The sequence below is a fragment of the Macaca mulatta genome, chromosome 13 (assembly GCF_049350105.2).
Source record: "Macaca mulatta isolate MMU2019108-1 chromosome 13, T2T-MMU8v2.0, whole genome shotgun sequence".
NCBI lineage: Eukaryota > Metazoa > Chordata > Mammalia > Primates > Cercopithecidae > Macaca > Macaca mulatta.
Window position 1 is genome coordinate 98296240 of NC_133418.1, and position 19973 is coordinate 98316212.

The 19973-nt window shown below is 54.3% G+C and overlaps 1 protein-coding gene across 1 annotated transcript in view; it reads right to left on the reverse strand.

The window, feature by feature from the left end:
• KCNK3 (potassium two pore domain channel subfamily K member 3) overlaps nt 1-18892 on the reverse strand; it is a 41503-nt gene extending 22611 nt beyond the window's left edge. Inside the window, exon 1 of the mRNA XM_015111929.3 lies at nt 18535-18892. Coding sequence (XP_014967415.1) covers nt 18535-18817 — 283 coding nt within the window. The 5' untranslated portion in view covers nt 18818-18892. The remainder of the gene's footprint in view (nt 1-18534) is intronic.
• Between the last annotated feature and the right edge of the window lie 1081 nt (nt 18893-19973).

Consider the following 19973-nt stretch of genomic DNA (forward strand, 5'->3'; position numbering starts at 1 on the left):
AGTGAGGGGCCAGTTAGCTCCGGCACTCAGGGTGGGACCGTGAGGGAGGGGGCGCATCTTGCCCTGCTACATTCCTGGCCCAAATTGGCACAGGCACCTGGGAAGGGCAGCCAGTCAGCCACGTGCCAGTGTTACTTTAAAAATAAACCAGGGGAGAATGAGACAAAAATAACCCTGGGGATATGGGGGGAGCTAATTACTACTGCAGCCCCCTGTCAGGCTTTCGGGAGAGCGGCTGGACCTCCGTGGTGTCTGGGTGTTAGGTCTGCTCTATTCATCTCTTCCAGTTGAGAATTGGGTGCCAGGCCCTCCCAGAGAAGCTGGGAGCAGCAGGGCCTCAGAATCCCAAGGCGTCAGAATCCCAAGGGTCAGAGCTGGAGGCTGCTAAAGGCATCCCAGACAGCCTCCTTTATCCCAGAGACCAGAGTTGGGAAGGGGAGCCAGGCTGGGCAGGCCCCCAGTTCCTGCCAGTGCTTCCCTCTTTCCCCCTACACTGTCTCTGAGCCTTCCACATGACTTCCCTCTGGAGTCACCTGGCTCCAAAAGGGACTTTGAGTTCCCAAGCCCATCCCCTCTTCTCTGAAGCTTGTGTGGTAGTGGTCGCAGGCACCGGTGGGTGTTGCCGGCTACCTCTCCCTATTTAGGACTCGGGCCCACTGCTCTTCGTCTGCCTCCTTCTCGAGAAGCACCGAGGCCCTTCTTGATCCATCAGGGTTAGGAGGCACGGCCCTGCTGGCTCGCTTCTGGCTGCCTCCGGAGGCATCGATGGACTGTGCGCTTGCATCTCATCTCTAGGCCTCTGTGCTGAGTCCAGCCAGGCCCAAAAAGCCCCAAACTCTTTCTCAAAGAGCAGTCGGGGGACAGGGGCCACACTCCTGTCTCGCAGGCCTGGGTTCCCCACAAAGCTCTTGGTTACTCTTCAGCCCTCCACCCTTGGCAGAGGGTGCGGGAACATCTTGCAAGGACAGGGTGGGAGGGACATGGGGCCCAGCTGAGGACGAAGCAGAGGACAGACGTGCAGGATCAAAGAGAAAAAGCAGAGCTTTCCCAGAGGAGGGAAGCAGAGGCCAAGACTGTTGGAAGCTGACAGAAATGATCAAAGGACAAGGATGGATGAGGTGGGAGGGAATGTGGAAGGCGGTGGCAGGGTAAGGCAGGCGGAGTTCGTGGGGCTGGGGCGAGGGGCTGCTGAGGAAGAGTGGGGGCTTTGGAGTCAGACAGGCCCGGACTCGGCTTCCTGGCAGTAGCCCTGGGCCCATCGCCCTGCTGGGCCTCAGGCCTCATTTGCTTGAGGGATATAAGGCTAACTCCCTCGTGGGTCTCTGCAGGGGGAGGGTGTGAAGCATTTACAGAAAGGCCTGAAAATAGGGCGAGCGGCAGTATAGTTGCTCTTTCCCTGCCTCTCCTGCAATCTGGCCTCTCTGTTCCATCTCAGGCCAACTCCCACCACCCTCCCCTTGCCTCGCTCCTGGAGCAAGCTGTTGAACGTTGCACTGCTTTCACAGCCAGTGTCTCCAGTGACCGCCATGCTGCAGATCTACTGGTGGTTTCCATCCTATTTGATCTCCCAGCAGTGGCCAGCTTGGGTGACCGTTCCCTCTCTGGAAACACTTCCCCTGGCCTCGGGGCTGCCACAGTGCCCAGGTCTCCTTCCTGTCTCCTGGCAGCCTCCTTTCCCTGCTTGACCTCCCAGCACTGGAGGAAGGGCTGGGCACTCTGCTCTTCTTGCCAGCTCTACCCCCTTCCCAGCTGATCTCATCTGGTGCATGACTTTCAATATTATTTCTGTCTGATAACTCCTGAGTTGATATCTCAGCTTTGACTTCTCCCTCGAGCTGCAGACTTATCTGTCTAACTGCCTTCATGGATTTGAAATGAGCATCTCGAAATTAAGCTGGGTATCTAAAACAGACGTCTTGAGTCTCTACCAAACCTGCTACTCTCTGGGTGTTCTTTTCCATCTAGTAAATGCACATCCTCCACCTCATTGCTCAGGTCAAAAACTGAGGACCATTCTCGATTGTTCTCTTCCCCGGACTCCTGCAGCCCTCGCTCCAACATACGGATCCTACCATCAGCAAGTCCTGTCTCCTCTGCCTCTCAAACATAACTCAATCCACCCACGAGCTCTGCTTCCACTGCCACCACCCTGCTCCAGTCCACCACCATCCTCTCTTTGGAAGGGTTGACCTACGGGTGGTCTGGTGACTTGTGGCCTGGCAATCTCCCTGCTTTTGCTTTGCACTGCCACCGTCCGATCTTTGCAGAGCAACTAGAGTCCTCTTGTAAAAATTTAAGTCATGTCACATCACAATCCACTTAGAACCTTCCAGTGACTTCTATCATTCTTAAAAGTCCAAATTCTTTTATTTTTATTTTTTATTTTTGAGATGGAATTATTGCTCTTGTTGCCCAGGCTGAAGTGCAATGGCGCGATCTCGGCTCACTGCAACCTCCACCTCCCAGGTTCAAGAGATTCTCGTGCCTCAGCCTCCTGAGTGGCTGGGATTACAGGCACATGCCCCCAAGCCTGGCTAATTTTTTTGTATTTCTTTTAGTAGAGACAGGGTTTCACCATGTTGGCCAGGCTGGTCTCGAACTCCTGACCTCAGGTGATCCTCCTGCCTCAGCCTCTCAAAGTGCTGGGATTACAGGTGTGAGCCACTGCGCCCAGCCAAAAATCCAAATTCTTGACCACGGTCTCCATGGCCCTGCAAGGTCCAGCCCTTACAGATTTCTGCCTCTTCTCCCCACTTGACTCAGCATGCCACAGCCACATTGCTCCTGTTCCTCAACCCACCCAGCACTGGCCTGCTTGAGCCTTTGCATCTGCTCTTCCCCTGCCCAGAAGTCCGTTCCCCCACCTCTGCCTTCTACAGGCCCCTCCTGGAAGGCAACTCTCCCTCTCTCTCTCTCATCTCCTGGCTTTCTTGTCTTGCTGGCACTTATTACCATTGAGATGATGTTGTTTATTTTTTACAACATAATTTAGTTTGTTGACTCTCTACTTCCTTTAAAATGGCCCCATGAGAACAGGGGCTGCTCTTTTTCCCTGCTGAGTCCCTGGGGCCTAGAATGGGGCCTGACACAGGGAAGATGTTCAGAAAGGCCGAATGAGTGGAGAAGTGACTATGTGGGTGCCTGAGGGGAGTGGAGAGTCGCGGGCCCGAGTTTGAGGACTGCTTTGTCACTGGACTGCTGTGTAGTGGGGGCACGCCACTGCCCATCTCCCCTGCACCCTGCCTTGGGTCTCATCCCCTCATCTGGAAGAGAGAAGGGTTGGGCTGCATCAGTGGTTCTCAAAGAATCTGAAGCCTCTGCAGGACTCTAGGAATTGCTAGAATGCTATCTGCTGTCTGCCTGAGCCTCTACTCTGCAGGTGCGGACCAACAGCAGCACCGTGAACTCACCCCATCCTGGCCAAAGGTTGAATACATGTCTGTGTAGGCTCTGCAGCAGGGAATCATACCACGCCCCAAAACATTCTGAGTGATCAAACCACAGTGGGGAGCCCCAGGGCTAAGCCTTGATCCTGGGAAGATCCAGCGGGTTGCTAGTCAAGGTGAGACGTTGAAGGTTGGTGCATGAGCAGAACACAGCTCCCGGTCCTGGCAGCCTTGGAGCAAGCCCAGGACCTGGATGGCAGGACTGGCCGCCAGTTCATTCATCCTGGGCCGGCTGGGGTGCAACAAAGCTGTGTCTGCAGCCTCGCTCCTGGCCACTCCCTGTCAGAAGGCAGTGGCTGGGATCAGCCTGCCCTCAGCACCAGTGCTCCCTCCCGCACTCCATTCCAGGGACTACTGTGGGAGCCATGAGCAGCTGACCCTGTCCGGGTGGGAGGCTCCTGCATTCCAGCAGCCCCAGGGGCTGGGGCAGTGGACTCGCTGTGTTGATAAGCAAGACCTCAGCCACACTCAAAAATGCTCTCTTTCCAGAAAGGGGTGACTTGGAGGTCCTCGACAGAGCTCTATTCTTGGGACTGGACACAGAGGAAGTCCCTCCAGGGCTCAGACAGCATGGGGTGAAGCAGGGACAAGAGCGTAATCCTGGGTAGCGTGCTGCTCAGGAGGAATGGAGGGGAGGCCAGGGCAGGTGCAACAGAGATGGCCCCAACTGGAGGGCTTTAGATGCCACCAGCCCAGTCCCTCACAGACAAGGCCAGGGGCAGGTATGACTCGTCCCAGGTTTCATAGCCAAGTGGGAGCAGAGGAGGAGTGGAGGGGGCTGGATCCCCTCTTTCCTTGGCCCAGTCACAGCTCCAAGAGAGGACACGATGCCTGCCTCTACTAGTTCGCTGGCCCATACCCTGGAAGCAGGCAGGAGACAGCAGGGCCTCTTTGGAACCTGGGCAGATGAGTGCTTGGGACTCCAGGGCACTGGGCTGGGCACGGCATGCGAGGAGGGCTGCCACTGAGTTTGGTTCCAGGTTTTCTCTCTCTGGCCCCTCCTGAAGGTGGACCAAGGACAAGAGGGGCCCCTGCTCCAGAGCCCTGGGAAGCCCTGGAGGGTCTTACGTTGCCTGACCCTCATGGTGGAAAACCCATGACTCAGACTCACGCTGAAGAGGGGTGCACCCTGGCTCAGCCTGGCCCCAACCCCAGATTTGTTCCCAGTGGAGGGGGCCTCCCCTGGTCTGACCCCCTTCCCTGGGGTTGTTTGAGAGCAGGCAGTGAGAACTAAAGCCATGAAGTGAAAGACACAGCCTGTCCCCAGGACCCCAGGAACCCTACTGAGTCCCTCTTTGGCCCCTCCTCTAGGGGCAGGGGGAAACAACCTTCTCCTGGGGCCACCCACTGACTCCTGATGTCTTGGTCACCTGGCTCACCTTGGGAGCTTTGGCTTGAGAATGAGCAAAGATCTTCCTCAGCCACCTTTTCATGTGTCTGAGACACCAAGGACAGCCAGAAAGAAAATTCTAGCAGCTGGTGAGTGGCCCAGCCTCCCAAGTATGGAATGCAGATCCCAACAAGCTCTCTTCTCCATCATCCCCATCCAGGCTGCAGATTCCAATCGCCTGGGGGGTCCTTTGGACTTGAAGCCTCCTGGGCTCACCTCAGCCCTAATGAATTAACTCCCGTGGGCAGGGTCCTCATACTCATGACTCTGGCACCAGCAACTGCTGCCACAGGGACAACCTCCCTACTCAGCACATAAGGGCCGTCTGACCTGTCCCCCACCCCCCCACCTCCATACCAGGGAGCAGGTGAGTTGCACAAGTCACCCTCAGCAAGGCCCCCTCTCCACTCAGTGGCCACTGTTAAGAACTGTCACTCTGTCCCCATTCTAGTCTCAGATTCCCATCTGGGGGATGGTATGGACAAAGGCTGGGAACCAAAGCCATTCTGTGACAACTGCCCCTGCCCCCGACACTGCCTTTTTGCCCCTCATAGGTCAACACAATCCTCTGTGACATCTCTAACATCCTTACTATGGGAATGACCTATTTTCTGCCACTGTCAAGGGGGCAAGGGCACTCGTGGTTGGGGTGGCGGGGAAGAAGCTTAGTGTTAAGGTTGGGAAGTCTGGACTGGACTCTGGCTCCCACATTCACTGGCCCTCGATTGCAGGAAGTGACCTTATCTCTCAAATCCAGTTTCTTTGTTGGCATAGTGGGAATAATGATGCCTACACCTTGGGGTTGATATGAGGCTCAGAAGAGACACTCGATGACCGAGTGTTTAACATATCCCTGTTCTGCCATTTGCCAGCTGCATGACTTTGGATACATCCCCCAACCCCCCTGAGGCTCAGTGTTCTCATCTGTAAAATGGGGATTATAATACTGCCTCCAGGGCCGGGCGCGGTGGCTCAAGCCAGTAATCCCAGCACTTTGGGAGGCCGAGACGGGTGGATCACGAGGTCAGGAGATCGAGACCATCCTGGCTGACACGGTGAAACCCCATCTCTACTAAAAAATACAAAAAACTAGCCGGGCGAGGTGGCGGGCGCCTGTAGTCCCAGCTACTCAGGAGGCTGAGGCAGGAGAATGGCGTGAACCCGGGAGGCAGAGCTTGCAGTGAGCCGAGATCTGGCCACTGCACTCCAGCCTGGGCGGCAGAGCGAGACTCCGTCTTAAAAAAAAAAAAAAAAAAAAAAAAAATACTGCCTCCAGGCCACACGCAGTGGCTCACACCTGTAATCCCAGAACTTTGGGAGGCCGAGATGGGAGGATCACTTGAGCCCAGGAGTTTGAGACAAGCCTGGACAACATAGAAAGACCCTGTCTCTACTTAAATTTTTAAAATTAGTTGGGTGTGGTGGCACATGCCTGTGATTCTAGCTATTTGGGAGGCTGAGGTGGGAGGATCATTTGAGCCAGGGAGGTCGAGGCTGCAGTGAGCCATGATGGTGGCTGCACTCCTCCAGCCTGGGAGACACAGTGAGACCCTGCCTCCAAAAAAAAAAGAAAGAAAGAAAGAAAGAAAGAAAACAATGCCTCCCTCCTAGGGCAGCCATGAGGATTGGACGAGGTAATGCCTGTAAAGGGCTCAGTCCAGAGTAACCTCCTGATGAATGCCAGCCTTAGTTCATGATGCTGGTAACAGAGGCAGGCTGCCTGAGGAGTGGCTGCTCCACGTTGGGTGTAAGATCTGTGTGGAACAGCCCAGGGCAGATCCATCTGTTGCACTGATCGGAGGCTCGCTCTGCCTGAAACTGTCTGTACCATGTCTGCCCCCAAAGCCCCAGGGAATCTCCTGTGCACAGGCAGGGGGCCTAGACCTCGTCCTGGAGGAGCGGGCCTGCCCGTCTGAGTGCCTGTGTAGATCTCCCCAGGCTGCCCCACTGGGGCCTGACAGTTCAGTTCCCTGGAGAAAGCCCCGGATGGTCCTATGGCTAGCGGGCTGGAATGTGACTCTCAGGATGTTTCCAAGATGGTTATTTCTGAATCGGAGTTGCGGTTAGGAGAGGCCCTGTGCATTCCTGATGAGGGACACTGAGTCCATGCCAAGCCTCGGAGCCCGGAGCAGAAATCAAGGAGGGTACACTTGGGATCCAGAAATTAGGACTTGTGGGGGTGTGTGTGGGAGAGAAAAGGGGTCTGAGAGCAGGGCCTGGGGTTGTCCATGCAGAAGCTATGCACTCGGTGTTGGATGACAGCATCCTCTTCAGCTCAGCGCTGTCCCTGTGCTCCTGCAAGCCATCAATAAAACTGTGCTTGGTGTGAGCTTCAGAGTGGACCTTTGGCCCAGAAAAGGAAATGGGGTAGGGTAGCCAAAAACTCCCTGGGGGCTGACTGTGGGCTGCTGGGTGAGCAGGGTGGGCGGGAAGTGAGGCTATCAGGATTCAGGTCACCATTACCCTTGGGTTCAACTGGAATCACAGGGCATCCACTGCTTTAACTGGGGTTATGGGGGCATTTACTGGTCAGGACTCAGGCAGGGGCGCACAGATTGGGCCCATACTCTGCCTTCCAGTGCTTGTCCACTCAAGTCCACCCACCAGAGTCCAGAGCCCTGCAGGGTCTGCTCACGAGTGCCTTTCCTTGGGCACGCTCATGCCCTGGCTTGTGTCATGCTCACCCCAGAAAGCTCTGGCTGCTGATCTTCACCTCCTGAAGCCCTCACTCATCGTCCAAGCCTGTCCCTGGACATCTTCTCAGACCCCTCTTTGGGTCACTCTACTTGGATTTAGCATGTGCACCATGCAACTTGTGCTATTCAGGATTCCACTAGACCCAAATCTCCTTGGGGAAGGCTCTAGGTCTTAGTTTTTTGTTCTCTTTTTTTTTTTTTTTTTTGAGACGGAGTCTTGCTCTGTCACCCAGCCTGGAGTGCAGTGGCGCGATCTCGGCTCGCTGCAAGCTCCATCTCCCGGGTTTACGCCATTCTCCTGCCTCAGCCTCCCGAGTAGCTGGGACTACAGGCACCCGCCACCTTGCCCGGCTAGTTTGTCATATTTTTTTAGTAGAGACGGGGTTTCACCATGTTAGCCAGGATGGTCTCAATCTCCTGGCCTCGTGATCCACCCGTCTCGGCCTCCCAAAGTGCTGGGAGTTTTTTGTTCTCTTGATGCCTCACATAGTGACTGGCACGCAGGAGATCTCGGGACATCTCAAATGATCTTTGGTTAACTGAACTGAGAGGAAGGCTAAAGCCAATTCGATTTGGAAGGGGACCTAGAGGGCCTGAGGGCCCCAAGGATGCTCCTGAGTCCCACTCTGGGTGCTCTAACTCTCCATGCTGCCCCTTTGAAGATCAAGAAATCAAAGCATCTCAGGGTTGGGAGGAATCTTAAGAGCCATTTATTGTGACCCTTCGTGGGATATATGGGTGGTATGATGGTCTTTTTGATGTGTCATCTTGGTTAGGCTAAAGCCCCTAGTTGTTCAATCCAACACCAATCTAGGATTGCTGTGAAGACATTCTGCAGATGTGATTAAAGTCCATAATCGATTGTCTTTAAGTTTGGGAGATTATCCTAGATAATCTGGGTGGCCTAATACAATCAGTTGAAAGCCTTAAGAGCAGAGCTGAAGCTCCCTCGAAGAAGAAATTCTGCCTGTGGACAGCAGTTTTACCACACACTGAAGAGAGCTCCAGCCTGCCCTTCTTTTTTTTGAGGCAAGAGTCTCACTCTGTCACCTAGGCTGGAGTGTAGTGGTGCAATCTTGGCTCACTACAACCTCCGCCTCCCAGGTTCAAGCAATTCTCCTGCCTCAGCCTCCTGAGTAGCTGGGATTACGGGCACCCACCTCTACGTCTGGCTAATTTTTGTATTTTTAGTAGAGACAGGGTTTCACCATGTTGGCCAGGCTGGTCTCGAGCTCCCAACCTCAAGTGATCCACCCGCCTTTGACTCCCAAAGTGCTGGGACTACAGACATGAGCCACCGCGCCCAGCCTAACCTTTCCTTCTTGATGGCCTGCCCTATGGATCTCAAATTTGCCAAGCCAGCCCCTACCAGCCTGTACGCCAATTCCTTGCAATACATCTCTTAATATGTATCTCCTACCAGTTCTGCTTCCCTGGTGGAACCCTGGCTGATACAAGTGGCTTTTGCAGTACGTCCATCCAGTGTCTGCTTGCATACTTCCTGTAATGGGAAGCTCACTACCTCTTGAGGCAGTTAAATTTGTCTTGGGTCAGCTTCAATTTTAACAAGTTCTGCTTTACAGTGAACTAAATCAAGACTTTCTGTGAACTTTACCCACTGCTGCTGGTTCAACCCCTTGGACATACTCCGAACAAGATTGGTCCTTTCACCTCGCAATAGCCCAGCAGATATTTAAAGCTGATATTCACACTGTCCATGCCCCCCTACCAAGTGTCCCTCATTTGACCTGCTGCTCCCCTCCTCTGACAGTCCCCCAGGTTGTTGATGTCCCTCTTACAGTTTGATACACACATGGCCCAAAGAAAACAGGTCTTGTGCTACTATCTGCATTCCACACTGTAGCCTGCAGCAGGGTGAGTGTCTGGTAGCACTCTCTCTCACTCTCTTTCTCTGTCTGTCATGTGAGGATGTGAGGACACAGTAAGAAGATGGCTATCTGTAAACCAGGAAGCCAACTCTCACAGACACTGGATCCCCACACCCTGGGGCCTCCTAGACGGTGGAGGGTAGGAGGAGGGAGAGGTTTGGGAAAAAAAACTAATGGGTACTACGCTTATTACCTCGGTGATGAAGTAATCTCGTACAACAAACCCCCATGTCACAGGTTTACCTATATAACAAATCTGCATGTGTATCCGTGAACTTAAAATAAACATTTTTGTTGATCGATTGATTGATTGAGACAGGGTCTCTCTCTGTCGCCCAGGCTGGAGTGCAGTGGCACTTTCTTGGCTCACTGCAACCTCCACCTCCCGGGTTCAAGTGATTCTCCTGTCTCAGCCCGCTGAATAGCTAGGACTACAGGCATGCGCCACCACGCCTCACTAATTTTTGTATTTTTGGTAGAGACAGGGTTTCACCATGTTGGCCAGGCTGGTCTCAGACTTTTGACCTCAAGTGATCTGCCCTCCTTGGCCTCCAAAGTGTTGGGATCACAGGCGTGAGCAACCACGCCCAGCAAAATAAAAGTTTTTTAAAAATGTGTGTTGTTCAAGCCCCCAGTCTACAGTGATTTATGATTGCAGCCCAAACTAAGACAGGCTGATGCCATGAGGGAGGGGCCAGTTTCCCGCCCTAATGTTTAATCTCTGGGGTACCTGTTCTCCATTGATCTAAGATGGCTTCCTGGCAAACAGGGGAGGAAATGGCAACAAATGAGGACCAGTGGTCCCCTGCTCCCCAGCTTCCTCACGAGGCAAGCCCTTCTCCACTTCTCCCCTCCCTTTCCATCCACTCTCTCCACTTCCCTTTCTTCTACCTCATGGTACCAGCCACAGCACGTGACTCCACCCAGGCCCTGTAGCTGGCTCCTATGGGGCAAGACACAGCCTTGCTCCAGCCTCAGGGAAGGGGCCACAGCTCCTGGGACCTCAGCTCTGACATTTTACCACCAGATTCCCAAGGGCTTTTCCAGCTCCATAAGTTCCTTTTCTTAAAACCATGGTCCACACACTTCATGGCTATTCCCAGATGTCAGGTCTCCAGGTTCTTTAGATCCTTGCTATTCAAAATGTGGACCATGGATCCAATCCACAGTATCAGTGTCCCCTGGGGGCTTTTTAGAAATGTAGAATCTCAGGCTCTGCCCTAGACCTGCTGATTCAGAATCTGCATTTACATGAGATCAACCAGGTTATTCCCTGTGGATTACAGTTTGAGAAGTATTGACTTAGAGAACTCTGCATTGCTGAGCTGGCCTCCTCAGTTCCTTGGGGACTGCCTCCTCTATACAGATGGGATGACTCAGGTACACCAGGGAAGTATCTGCTCCTTCCATGATCACAGAGCCAGCAAAGACAGAGAGAGAGAGACAGAGAGAGAGAGGTGATGATGATGATGATGATGATGATGATGATGATATGATGATGATGATGATGATGGAGAAGCAGCAGCAGCAGCAGCAAACAATTTGTCTAAGACCTCTCTAGCACCAAGGGCAGCCTCCTGCCCCACATTCCTGGCAGCCACGTGGCCCCTTCACTACAGGATCTTTGCTGTGTCACTGGAGGAAGCGGGGGTAGTAAGGAACTTGCTTTTGTGAAGGGTGAGGATGGGATGTCAGGCTCAGTCAGAGAGGCCACCAGCCCAGGACAACTGGACCTGTGGCTCCAGGCCACAGTTGAGGTTGGCTCTAGCAAATGGGAAAGTGAAGGTGTGACTTATGGCAGTAGCTTGGGGATGATGGCTCTAGCTGAGGGGAAGGTCTCTGGGAGCCACCTGGGAGCTGCTGTAGCATGGGCAGTTTCTGGACAATGAGAGAATGTGGACAGACAGGGAGGCAGTGGCACCAGCTGGGCAATTGACTGCTCTTTGTGCTGCCATGAAAGACATTTGTCATGTGGCTCTCTGAGGACCAGAGGCTGGCGGAGGGGTCAGGAAATAGGGCTCTATGCCCAGCTCTGTTGATAACTGTAAGCGTGACCTTTAGCAAGCCCCTTCTGCAGCCTGGATTTTAGTCTCCACACTGTGAACTGAGAAGATTGGAGCTAAAATTCTGTTCTGTCTTTGGGCTAAATGCTCTATCCATAGTTCTGAGGGCAAGAGACCCTGAAACTGAGCCCGCAACTAAGCACCCTGCATAGACCCTGGTACCCATCCACCACTGCTAGCTGCGTTCACATAGAAGGAATTGCAGAGGCTCCATGGGGAATGGGGGTTGCATGATTCCATGAAGAAATACTCGCTACAGACCTGAGTGCAAGTCCTGGTGCTGTCATTTTATATTTGTAGGGTCCTGCGCAGATTTCTGAACCTCTCTGAGCATCCTTTTCCTTGACTGTGCAGGATGATGCCGCCTGTGGTCCTGGAGCAGTGTGGGGATTCTGGTGACAGGAAATGTTGTGGACAGCGCCGGGCCTGTTACAGACAGTTATCCATTCCCTGTGTCCAAGGTGGAGAGGGAGTGAAAGAGGGAGTGCCTGTCCTGGGTCTCCACTGAGCTTGGCCTAGACCCACAGTGGTCTCAGTTAGAGCCTGGTCTCCACTTGCTGCTGGCTGACTGCAGGGAAATCATTTCTACATTTTTTTTTAATTACAAAATCAACTCACAGATTCACCGTTTGTGCAGCCAGCTGAAAGCTGTTTATAGTGGTGATTTGCACTACATTCATCTGTGCTTGTTTATGTTTGCTTTGAAAATACTTATTGTGTTTGTCCTGTCCCCACTGTGGCCAGGCGTGTGTCTTCTATTTTTGTCCTGTTCTCACCCCCACTCTCTCTGTGCCTCCAGCCCCTAATGGTGATGTATGGAAATGGGGCCTGCAGACAGGAGGCATGGCAGAGTCAGAAAGATCTCTGGCCAAACATACTCCATAGTTTCTCCTACCACCATGTACCTCTCTCCCTGGCTAGCTTGCTTGCTTTTCTTCTTTCTTTCCTTCTTTCTTTCCTTGCTCCTTTCCTTCCTCCTTTCCTTTCCTTTCCTTTCCTTTCCTTTCCTTTCCTTTCTTTCCTTCTCAGAGTCTTGCTGTGTTGCCCAGGCTGCGGTGCAGTGGCACAATCTTGGCTCGCTGCAACTTCTGCCTCCCAGGTTCAAATGATTTTCCTGCCTCAGCCTCCTGCATAGCCGTGATCACAGGTGTGCGCTACCATGCCCAGCTAATTTTTGTATTTTTAGTAGAGGCAGAGTTTCACCATGTTGGCCAGGCTGGTCTCAAACTCTTGACCTCAGGCGATCTGCCCATCTCAGCTTCCCAAAGTGCTGGGATTACAGGTGTGAGCCACCACACCCAGCCCCTGGATAGCTTTCTGCAAGGTCTGCCCACCTCAGCCTCCCAAAGTGCTGGGAATACAGGTGTGAGCCACCACACTCAGCCCCTGGCTAGCTTTCTGCTCTGAGGAGGAGCAGGAGCCTGAACAGTTAGGGAGACACCAGGCATGGCTGCGGAGTGGGGAGATGGGGGGTGGTGAGTGGGATTGGGAAGATAAGGGGAAGGGGTGTGGCAGTCTCCTGGCCCCCAACCCCACTGTTCCCACTTGTTAGGAAGCAGCAGAGGTAGCCGTGGTCATGGTAACCCTTGGGAGACAGAGCAGTTCCTTGGTAAGGCAAGTAATAATACACAAACAATAGTATTAATAACAATAATAATGGCAGATTATTAAGGACCTTCTCTGTACCAGGCACTTTCTTTTCATAATCCCATTTAATCCTGGCAGGCAGATATTATTATCCCCATATTGTAAATGACAAAACAAGCTCAGAGAGATTAGATAAGCTGTATGTGTCCAAGGACGTACAGCTAGTGGCGGTAGGGGAGTGGGGGCAGGGTGGATTGAGATGAACCCAGGCACTCCGGCTTCCAAGTCAGTGCCTATGTTCCTGCACTGCCCTGCAGAAATTGTGGGGTCGAAGCATGCCCACAGGCTAGCCTGTGGGCAGGAAGGAAATGCCAACTGAGGTGGGTGCCGGGACTTTCCTAGGCTGGGCTGGCCTTCCTTCACCTTGGAAAGTCAAAAGAGACCTCAAACAGTGGAATGATGAGCTGCCAAAGGCCTGAGTGCTAAGAGAGATGGTGGGGTGTGGGGGACAGGCTGGAGGATGCAGAGAACGCCAGTGTGGGCACCGGAAGGCCTGGCTTCTAATCAGTGTCATACTCTAAACTCTCTGTGTGAGGGTGGACAAGCCGCTCACCTCTCTGGGTGTTTGGAAGATTGCTAATGTCCCCTTCTCATATTTTAGGACTTCTGGGATTTTGGGGGTGGCAGGTCACATCTGTACTTTCCTTCTTGAAAAGATGTAAAAAGTATAGGTTTCCTCATGAATCACCTGCTTGAATTCACAGTCTAAGGGTTCTCAGGCCATGTAGTGGGCGATGGGAGGTGGTGCTCAACTGAGCACAGGCTGGAAGCTGGGGAAAGAGCGGAACAGGTTTTCTGCCCCAGCTCCATCAGTGTATCAATCACCTGGTCTCTTTGTTGTTGCCTTAGAGCCAAAAAGATTCCGAGGACCTGCAGTGGGAGAATGGGCACCTGTGAGCCCGTGGCAGGTGCCCATGGCGGGTGCTGGGCACAGCTGTGACAAGTCCTCTGTTTTGGTCAGGGGCCAGGGTGTGGGAAGCAGTAGGCCTGAATGGAGTGTGCTGGAGCAGGAGGCCCCCTGCTTCTGGGGAGGGCTTTGTTGGGGAAAAGGCAAGCCTTGGCTTCTAGGTGCCCTCGGCTGGAGTGCAATGGTGCGATCTCAGCTCACTGCAGTGTCCACCTCCTGGGTTCAAGTGATTCTCATGCCTCTGCCTCCTGAGTAGCTGAGACTACAGGCATGGACCACCATGCCTAGCTAATTTTTGTATTTTTAGTAGAGAGGCTGGGTTTTGCCATGTTGTCCAGGCTGGTCTCGACCTCCTGGCCTCAAGTGATCTGTCTGCCTCCGCCTCTGCCTCCCAAAATGCTGGGATTACAGGTGTGAGCCACCGAACCCAGTGTGGAATGGGCTCTTGAAATGAAGAAAGAATTTGTGAAAAATCCAGGGCAGAAGAGTCAGAGAGGTCCAATAGAATCTGGGCAAGCACCGTGCTTCCAAGGCCTCAGACCATGGGGAAGTCATCTACCCTCAGAGCCTCAGGTTCCTCAGTTGAAAAATGGGGGTAATAGTGCCCATCTAGAGGGGTTGGTGAGAGAATTAAATAAGGAGGTACAAATGAAGCGTCTAGCATAGAGCCTGCCACAGAGTAAATAATAAATAGTTGTTGCCATTGTTATTGTTGTTGCTGTTGCTGTTGTTAATAAAATTAATGAATAAGTATCTTGAACAAGTAGAAGGAGTAGGGGACTGGGGGTCAGGTTTTTGCTACCCTCTGACTGTGTGATTTCTGTCACCTGTCTGGCTCCTTATCTGTAAGAGCAGGGGGTGGTACCAGCTGATCTCCAAAGCCCCTTCCTGCTCTGACAGCCTCTGGGCTATGAATAGATGAGGCTTGGGCCCTGGAGGAGTTTAATGACTCAACAGCTAAAGAGATTAAGACTTCCTAAGAAATGACTTTCTATTAGTGTTGGGTGAACTTAGGGCACCAGCTAAGGAAGGGTTTCCTGGCTGGGAGGCCAGATATAGGGAGCTGGAGGAATCCTTCCAGCCAGTGGAGACAGTGACTAACCAGGTGAATGACTAAGTCAGACCCTGCCGACCTCCAACCAATCAGGGTTGCGCATGAGCACCCTGTGAACTGGCATCACTGAGCACGGCTTGGCTGTGTCAGGTCTGGCTGGGTCTGAGCTTCAGAGCATATGGAGGCAAAGGAAGCAGCCAAAAGACCAGCAGGGAAAGAGCACTGGGCTTGGAGTCAGAAGACCCAGCTTCCCACTCTGACTCTGATGCTCACCAGCTGGGTGACTCAGGGGGAGCTGCTTCCCTTCCCTGAGCCTTCACACCTTCATCCAAACAGCAGAGCTAACAATACCTGCCCGGCAACTTCGCCAAGTTGTGAAGACTGAGAATCATGACATGAGATGCAAGTGCATTGTGATCACTAAGGTACCAAGTGATGGGAGGTGCTGTCATTATTCCATCCCAATGGGACACCTGGTATCAGAATGAGATTCATTCATGTTTTCAAAGGGATTTGGTGAACACAGGCTGCTGCCCTTGGGTTTGGGGCCAGAATCAGCCTAACTTAGGGCCCCTTCCAACCATCTGATCACAGCCCAGATAGGTTTTCCTTAGAGTAGAGACCCTGTGGACAGCTTCCAGCAAGGTGGCATAGCTGCAGTGGAAGGCAACACAAAGCCAGGATGGTCAGGTGGTGGAGGGAGGCAGCAGTGCCAGGCTGGGGCCCCCACAGAACCAGGGTGGTGGTCTGATGTTGTCTTTCCTCTTGCCCAGCACTTTATAAATAAATAATCACCGGAACCGCACTCTGTTTGCCTCTCCCCTCATGGCTTTTAGCGTCTCTCTTGGTGAGGATTGCAAGCACTTTGGGAAATGGCAGGGGTGGAGGGAAGGATGCTGCCCTTTCATTTCTGCACACCTTAAACCCATCAATAGCATTCTGTGTGTGCTCACAGCGTCTGGGTACTATGCTGGTACTTGGAGAACAGAGACAGGAACTGCAGGGTCCTGCCCACATGGAGATTAAGTATAGTGTGGTCAAAGAGACAGAACACTTCTCCTATAATGTGAATAACCATTCAAAACAGCCAACAGTATGTCACCCAGATCATCCTGCCAGTGAGACCTGCAGTTGTCCAGAACAGTGGCCTAGGAGGCTTTGAGGGGGAGCTGGGATTTGAGCTGGACCTGGAAGGTTAGCATGGACAAGATAAATGGAAGGTAGAGCCAGGCGCAGTGGCTCACACCTGTAATCCCAGCACGTTGGGAGGCCAAGGTGAGGACCACTTGAGCCCAGGGGTTTGAGGTTGTGCTGAACTATGGTTATACCACTGCATTCCAGCCTGAGTGAGACAGAGTGAGACTCTCTCAAAAAAAGAAAAAAGAAAAGAAAAGAAAAAGGGTAGAGAAAAAGGCATGCCAGACAGGCACACTTAAGGTATTCTCAGAAGACAGGTTGGCAACTGTTGAGAGGGATCACGTAAGTAAGAAGTGAAATGTGAAGTCAGACATAGAGGTTGGAGCCAGGTATGGAGATCCTCAAAATTTGAGATAAGGAGCATAGACCAGATTCCATGGACAGTGGAGAGCCACTGAGTGATTCCAAGAAGGGAATAGGTTTGGTGACAGCTGAGTTTTTCTTTCTGGCAGCATTGTCCAGGGAAGCATGGCTTGTTGTGGGGTAGGCAGGGAGGTCAGTTGGGAGGTTACTATGAAGCTGGGGACCATGGGCCTGAGAAGGAAAGGGGACACAGGCGAAGGCTTGATGTGTGGAAAAGAGGGAGAGAGAGGGTCCGAGGATGCTCGGTCTGATTCTTCTGATTCTCCAGACAGCTAAACGGATACTGAAATCCTGGCAAGTAGTAGTGGGGTGTGAGAGTGGAGGAGACTGCAGACCAAACCTGGGCTGGTCTTTTTCAGGAGGCGGGCTCCTCTTTGGTCAGACCTAAATCTGATCGTCCACCCTAAACTCACAGGATCAGTAGGACCCAGAGGTGCCCCAGCTGGGCTACATCCACTCCCAGGGCCCTTTCCTCCCTCTTCCAAGAGAAGAATCCAGAAACGACACAGCATAGCTCCCCATGGTCCCCAGGGAGCAGTGGATTCTTGGAACAGCGTCCTGCAGTGGACAGACAGCAGGAACAGCATCCAGTCCTGTCTGTTACTCCCTCAGCTCCTGTTGACTCTCAGGAAAACAATACTATCTTCATGGGCTGCGCTAAATGGCAGTGAACCCCTGGGAGCCTGACCAAAGCAGGGAAGGGGACTAGGGAGAGGAGAGGGAACGGTAAAGACGGAGGAAACTGTTTCTGGAGGCATCTCAATTGGCTTTGGGGGAAGGTGAGTTTCATCTCAGAATCCAAGCATGTCAGGGCTGGGGAGGAGCTCTTGAGATCATTTCGGCCACCCCTCCTTGTCTGGAGGTGAGCCTGAGACCCAGGCAGGGGAAAGGACTTGCCCAAGGTCATATAGCATGGCAGTGTTGGAGCTGGGCTGGAATCATAGGGTGTTGGGGACAGGTAAGGTGTTACTCCCATCTGGACAGTTTTGAATAGCACCACCAAGGGCCTGGCTAGAGATTCCTTTCCTGGACGTTTGTGCATTCTGTGTGTGTGTGTGCCTGTGTGTGTGCCTGTGTGTGACTGCCCTGTGTGTACCCTGTGAGTGCCTATGTGTACCTGTGTGCCTGTGTGCCTATGCCTGTGTTGTCGGACAGTCTGGGTGTACCTGTGGCCTCCTACATGGTGATCTGCCCTGGCTTGGAAAGGAGAACTGGGGCCATTCCTGTGAGGTGACTGTTCTGCTGGGACAGCAGAGAAGGCTGACAAGGCCAGATCTGGCTTCCCACACCAGTTCTGCCGCTCTAAGAAAATCACAGGCACTGACTGGTGGCGACCAAACTCCTGGAGCTGAAACACGCAGACACACGTACACTCACAGCCGCCGTCATAGGGTGGCCCCGAGTGCCCCGAAGTGCCGCATTCCGGCATCCTCATGCCTCCCCGGAGCCCAGCAGGTGTAGACCTGCTAGGCTGTGGAAGCCGATCCGTAGGGACAGGGAGCAGTGGCGCGCTCCCGCCGCTCACACTCAGCGCCCTGTTCCAGGGCCTGGCCCGGCCACACCCCTCCTGCCCGAGCCTCCGCCGGTCGTCCCTGCCCCTCTCACACACTTCGGAGTCCCTGGGGGCCTCTGCAACCTGGCAGGGCCAAGTTAGGGCTGGCCCGGCTGGAGAGTCAGGTCCGGAGCCAGGAATCGACGCCTTCCCGAGTCCCGTCCCCGCGGAGCACACACGCCAGGCTGAACTCGGGTTTCTGCGAGCGCGGGTTTCGGCGCCCAGCCCCTCTCGGGGGAGCCCCTGCCCCCAGCCCCAATCGGCCCCGGACGACTCCGGGAGCCCAGCGCCCAGCCCTGGATTCCCGCCCCCCGCCCGGCGAGCCGTTACCGATGGTGGTGATGACGGTGATGGCGAAGTAGAAGGAACCGGCGAAGCGCCACTGCACGCCGGCCTTGTGCGGCTTGAGGCGCAGCACGACTCGCTCCAGCTCCTCGTAGCCTCCCTGGCTGAGGTTGTAGCGCGCCCGCAGCTCCTGCTGCCGCAGCTCCAGCCGCTGCCGCTCGATCAGCTCGGGCTCCGACTCCAGCGCGTCGAAGACCGCGGCGCCCACCAGCAGGTAGGTGAAGGTGCACACGATGAGCGCCAGCGTGCGAACGTTCTGCCGCTTCATCTTCCCGCCCGGGCCGCCGCCGGCCCCCCGGCGCCCCCGACCCGCGCCCCGGCCCCGGCCGCCGCTGCTGCTGCCCAGGAGGCGGCCTGGGGCATGGCTGCGCTCGCCGCTCTCCGCGCCGGGCACCCGCTCCGCGCCCGGGGCCGCCGCCGCTGCCGCCGCCGCGGAGCTGTCCCTTCAGCACCACCCACCGCCCTCCTCCGCCAGGCCCCGCGCCCGCCCCCCGCCCCCCGCCCGCAGGCCGCCTCCTCCCGCCAGCCCTCCCGCCCAGCCAAATAAGGACTGGGGAGACGCGCCGAGGAGGGAGGAGGGGGGCTGGCGGAGGGGACGGGAGGGGCGGCCGCGGGAGAGCCCGGGCAGGACAGAGAGAGAGAAAGAGAGAGAGAGAGCGAGCCCGGGAGACAGAAAACTAGACAGCGAAACGCTGATAACTACGGAGAATGGGAGAAAGGCAGTGTAGGACTGAGGGAAGGGGGCTGTGTGACAGAGGAGGAGATAAAATCAGAGGTGTACTCAGACAGAAAAAGAAGAGAGGCGGGCAGAAAAATACAGAGCAAAAGATGGAAACAGAGAGCAACAGACTGAGACAGAGAGGCCTGGATTGCTGGAGATAAACTAATGACACAGAAACAGACAGGAAGGCAAGGAAGGCAGAGCGAGCCCCTCCCCACCCCACCCCACCCTCCACCCTCATCACAGCATATTGCAGCCAGGAGGCACTTGGGGCCTCGCTGTCCTGCCCTTATCCTATGGATGAGGAAACGGAGGCCCAGAGAGTGACACGCATGGCCACGCAGTCATTTCGTGACAGCACTGGGACTCAGCCAAGCGTTCCTTCCTCCCAGGCCACACTCCTTCCTCCCTTGGGCCAGATTCTGGCTGTCTTGGAAGAAGGCAGGGCCCAGCTGTGGACCTGGGCACACATGAGCTGACACCCAAGGGAAAGCCCTGTTCTCAGGCAATGTGTGCCTTCCCAGTTCAGCCCATTTCTTGGAACTGGCTGACAAGGCACAGGCTGGGAGTCTAGGCCTCCTGCTTTGCTCCTAGGGGCTTCCAGGCTGTTCCGGCTCCCATGGTTCCTGTCCTGCACTCGTGCACGAGGCTGGGCTTAGGCTGAGCTGCTGGATATAGCACCTGCCACCACCTTAGGGCATCC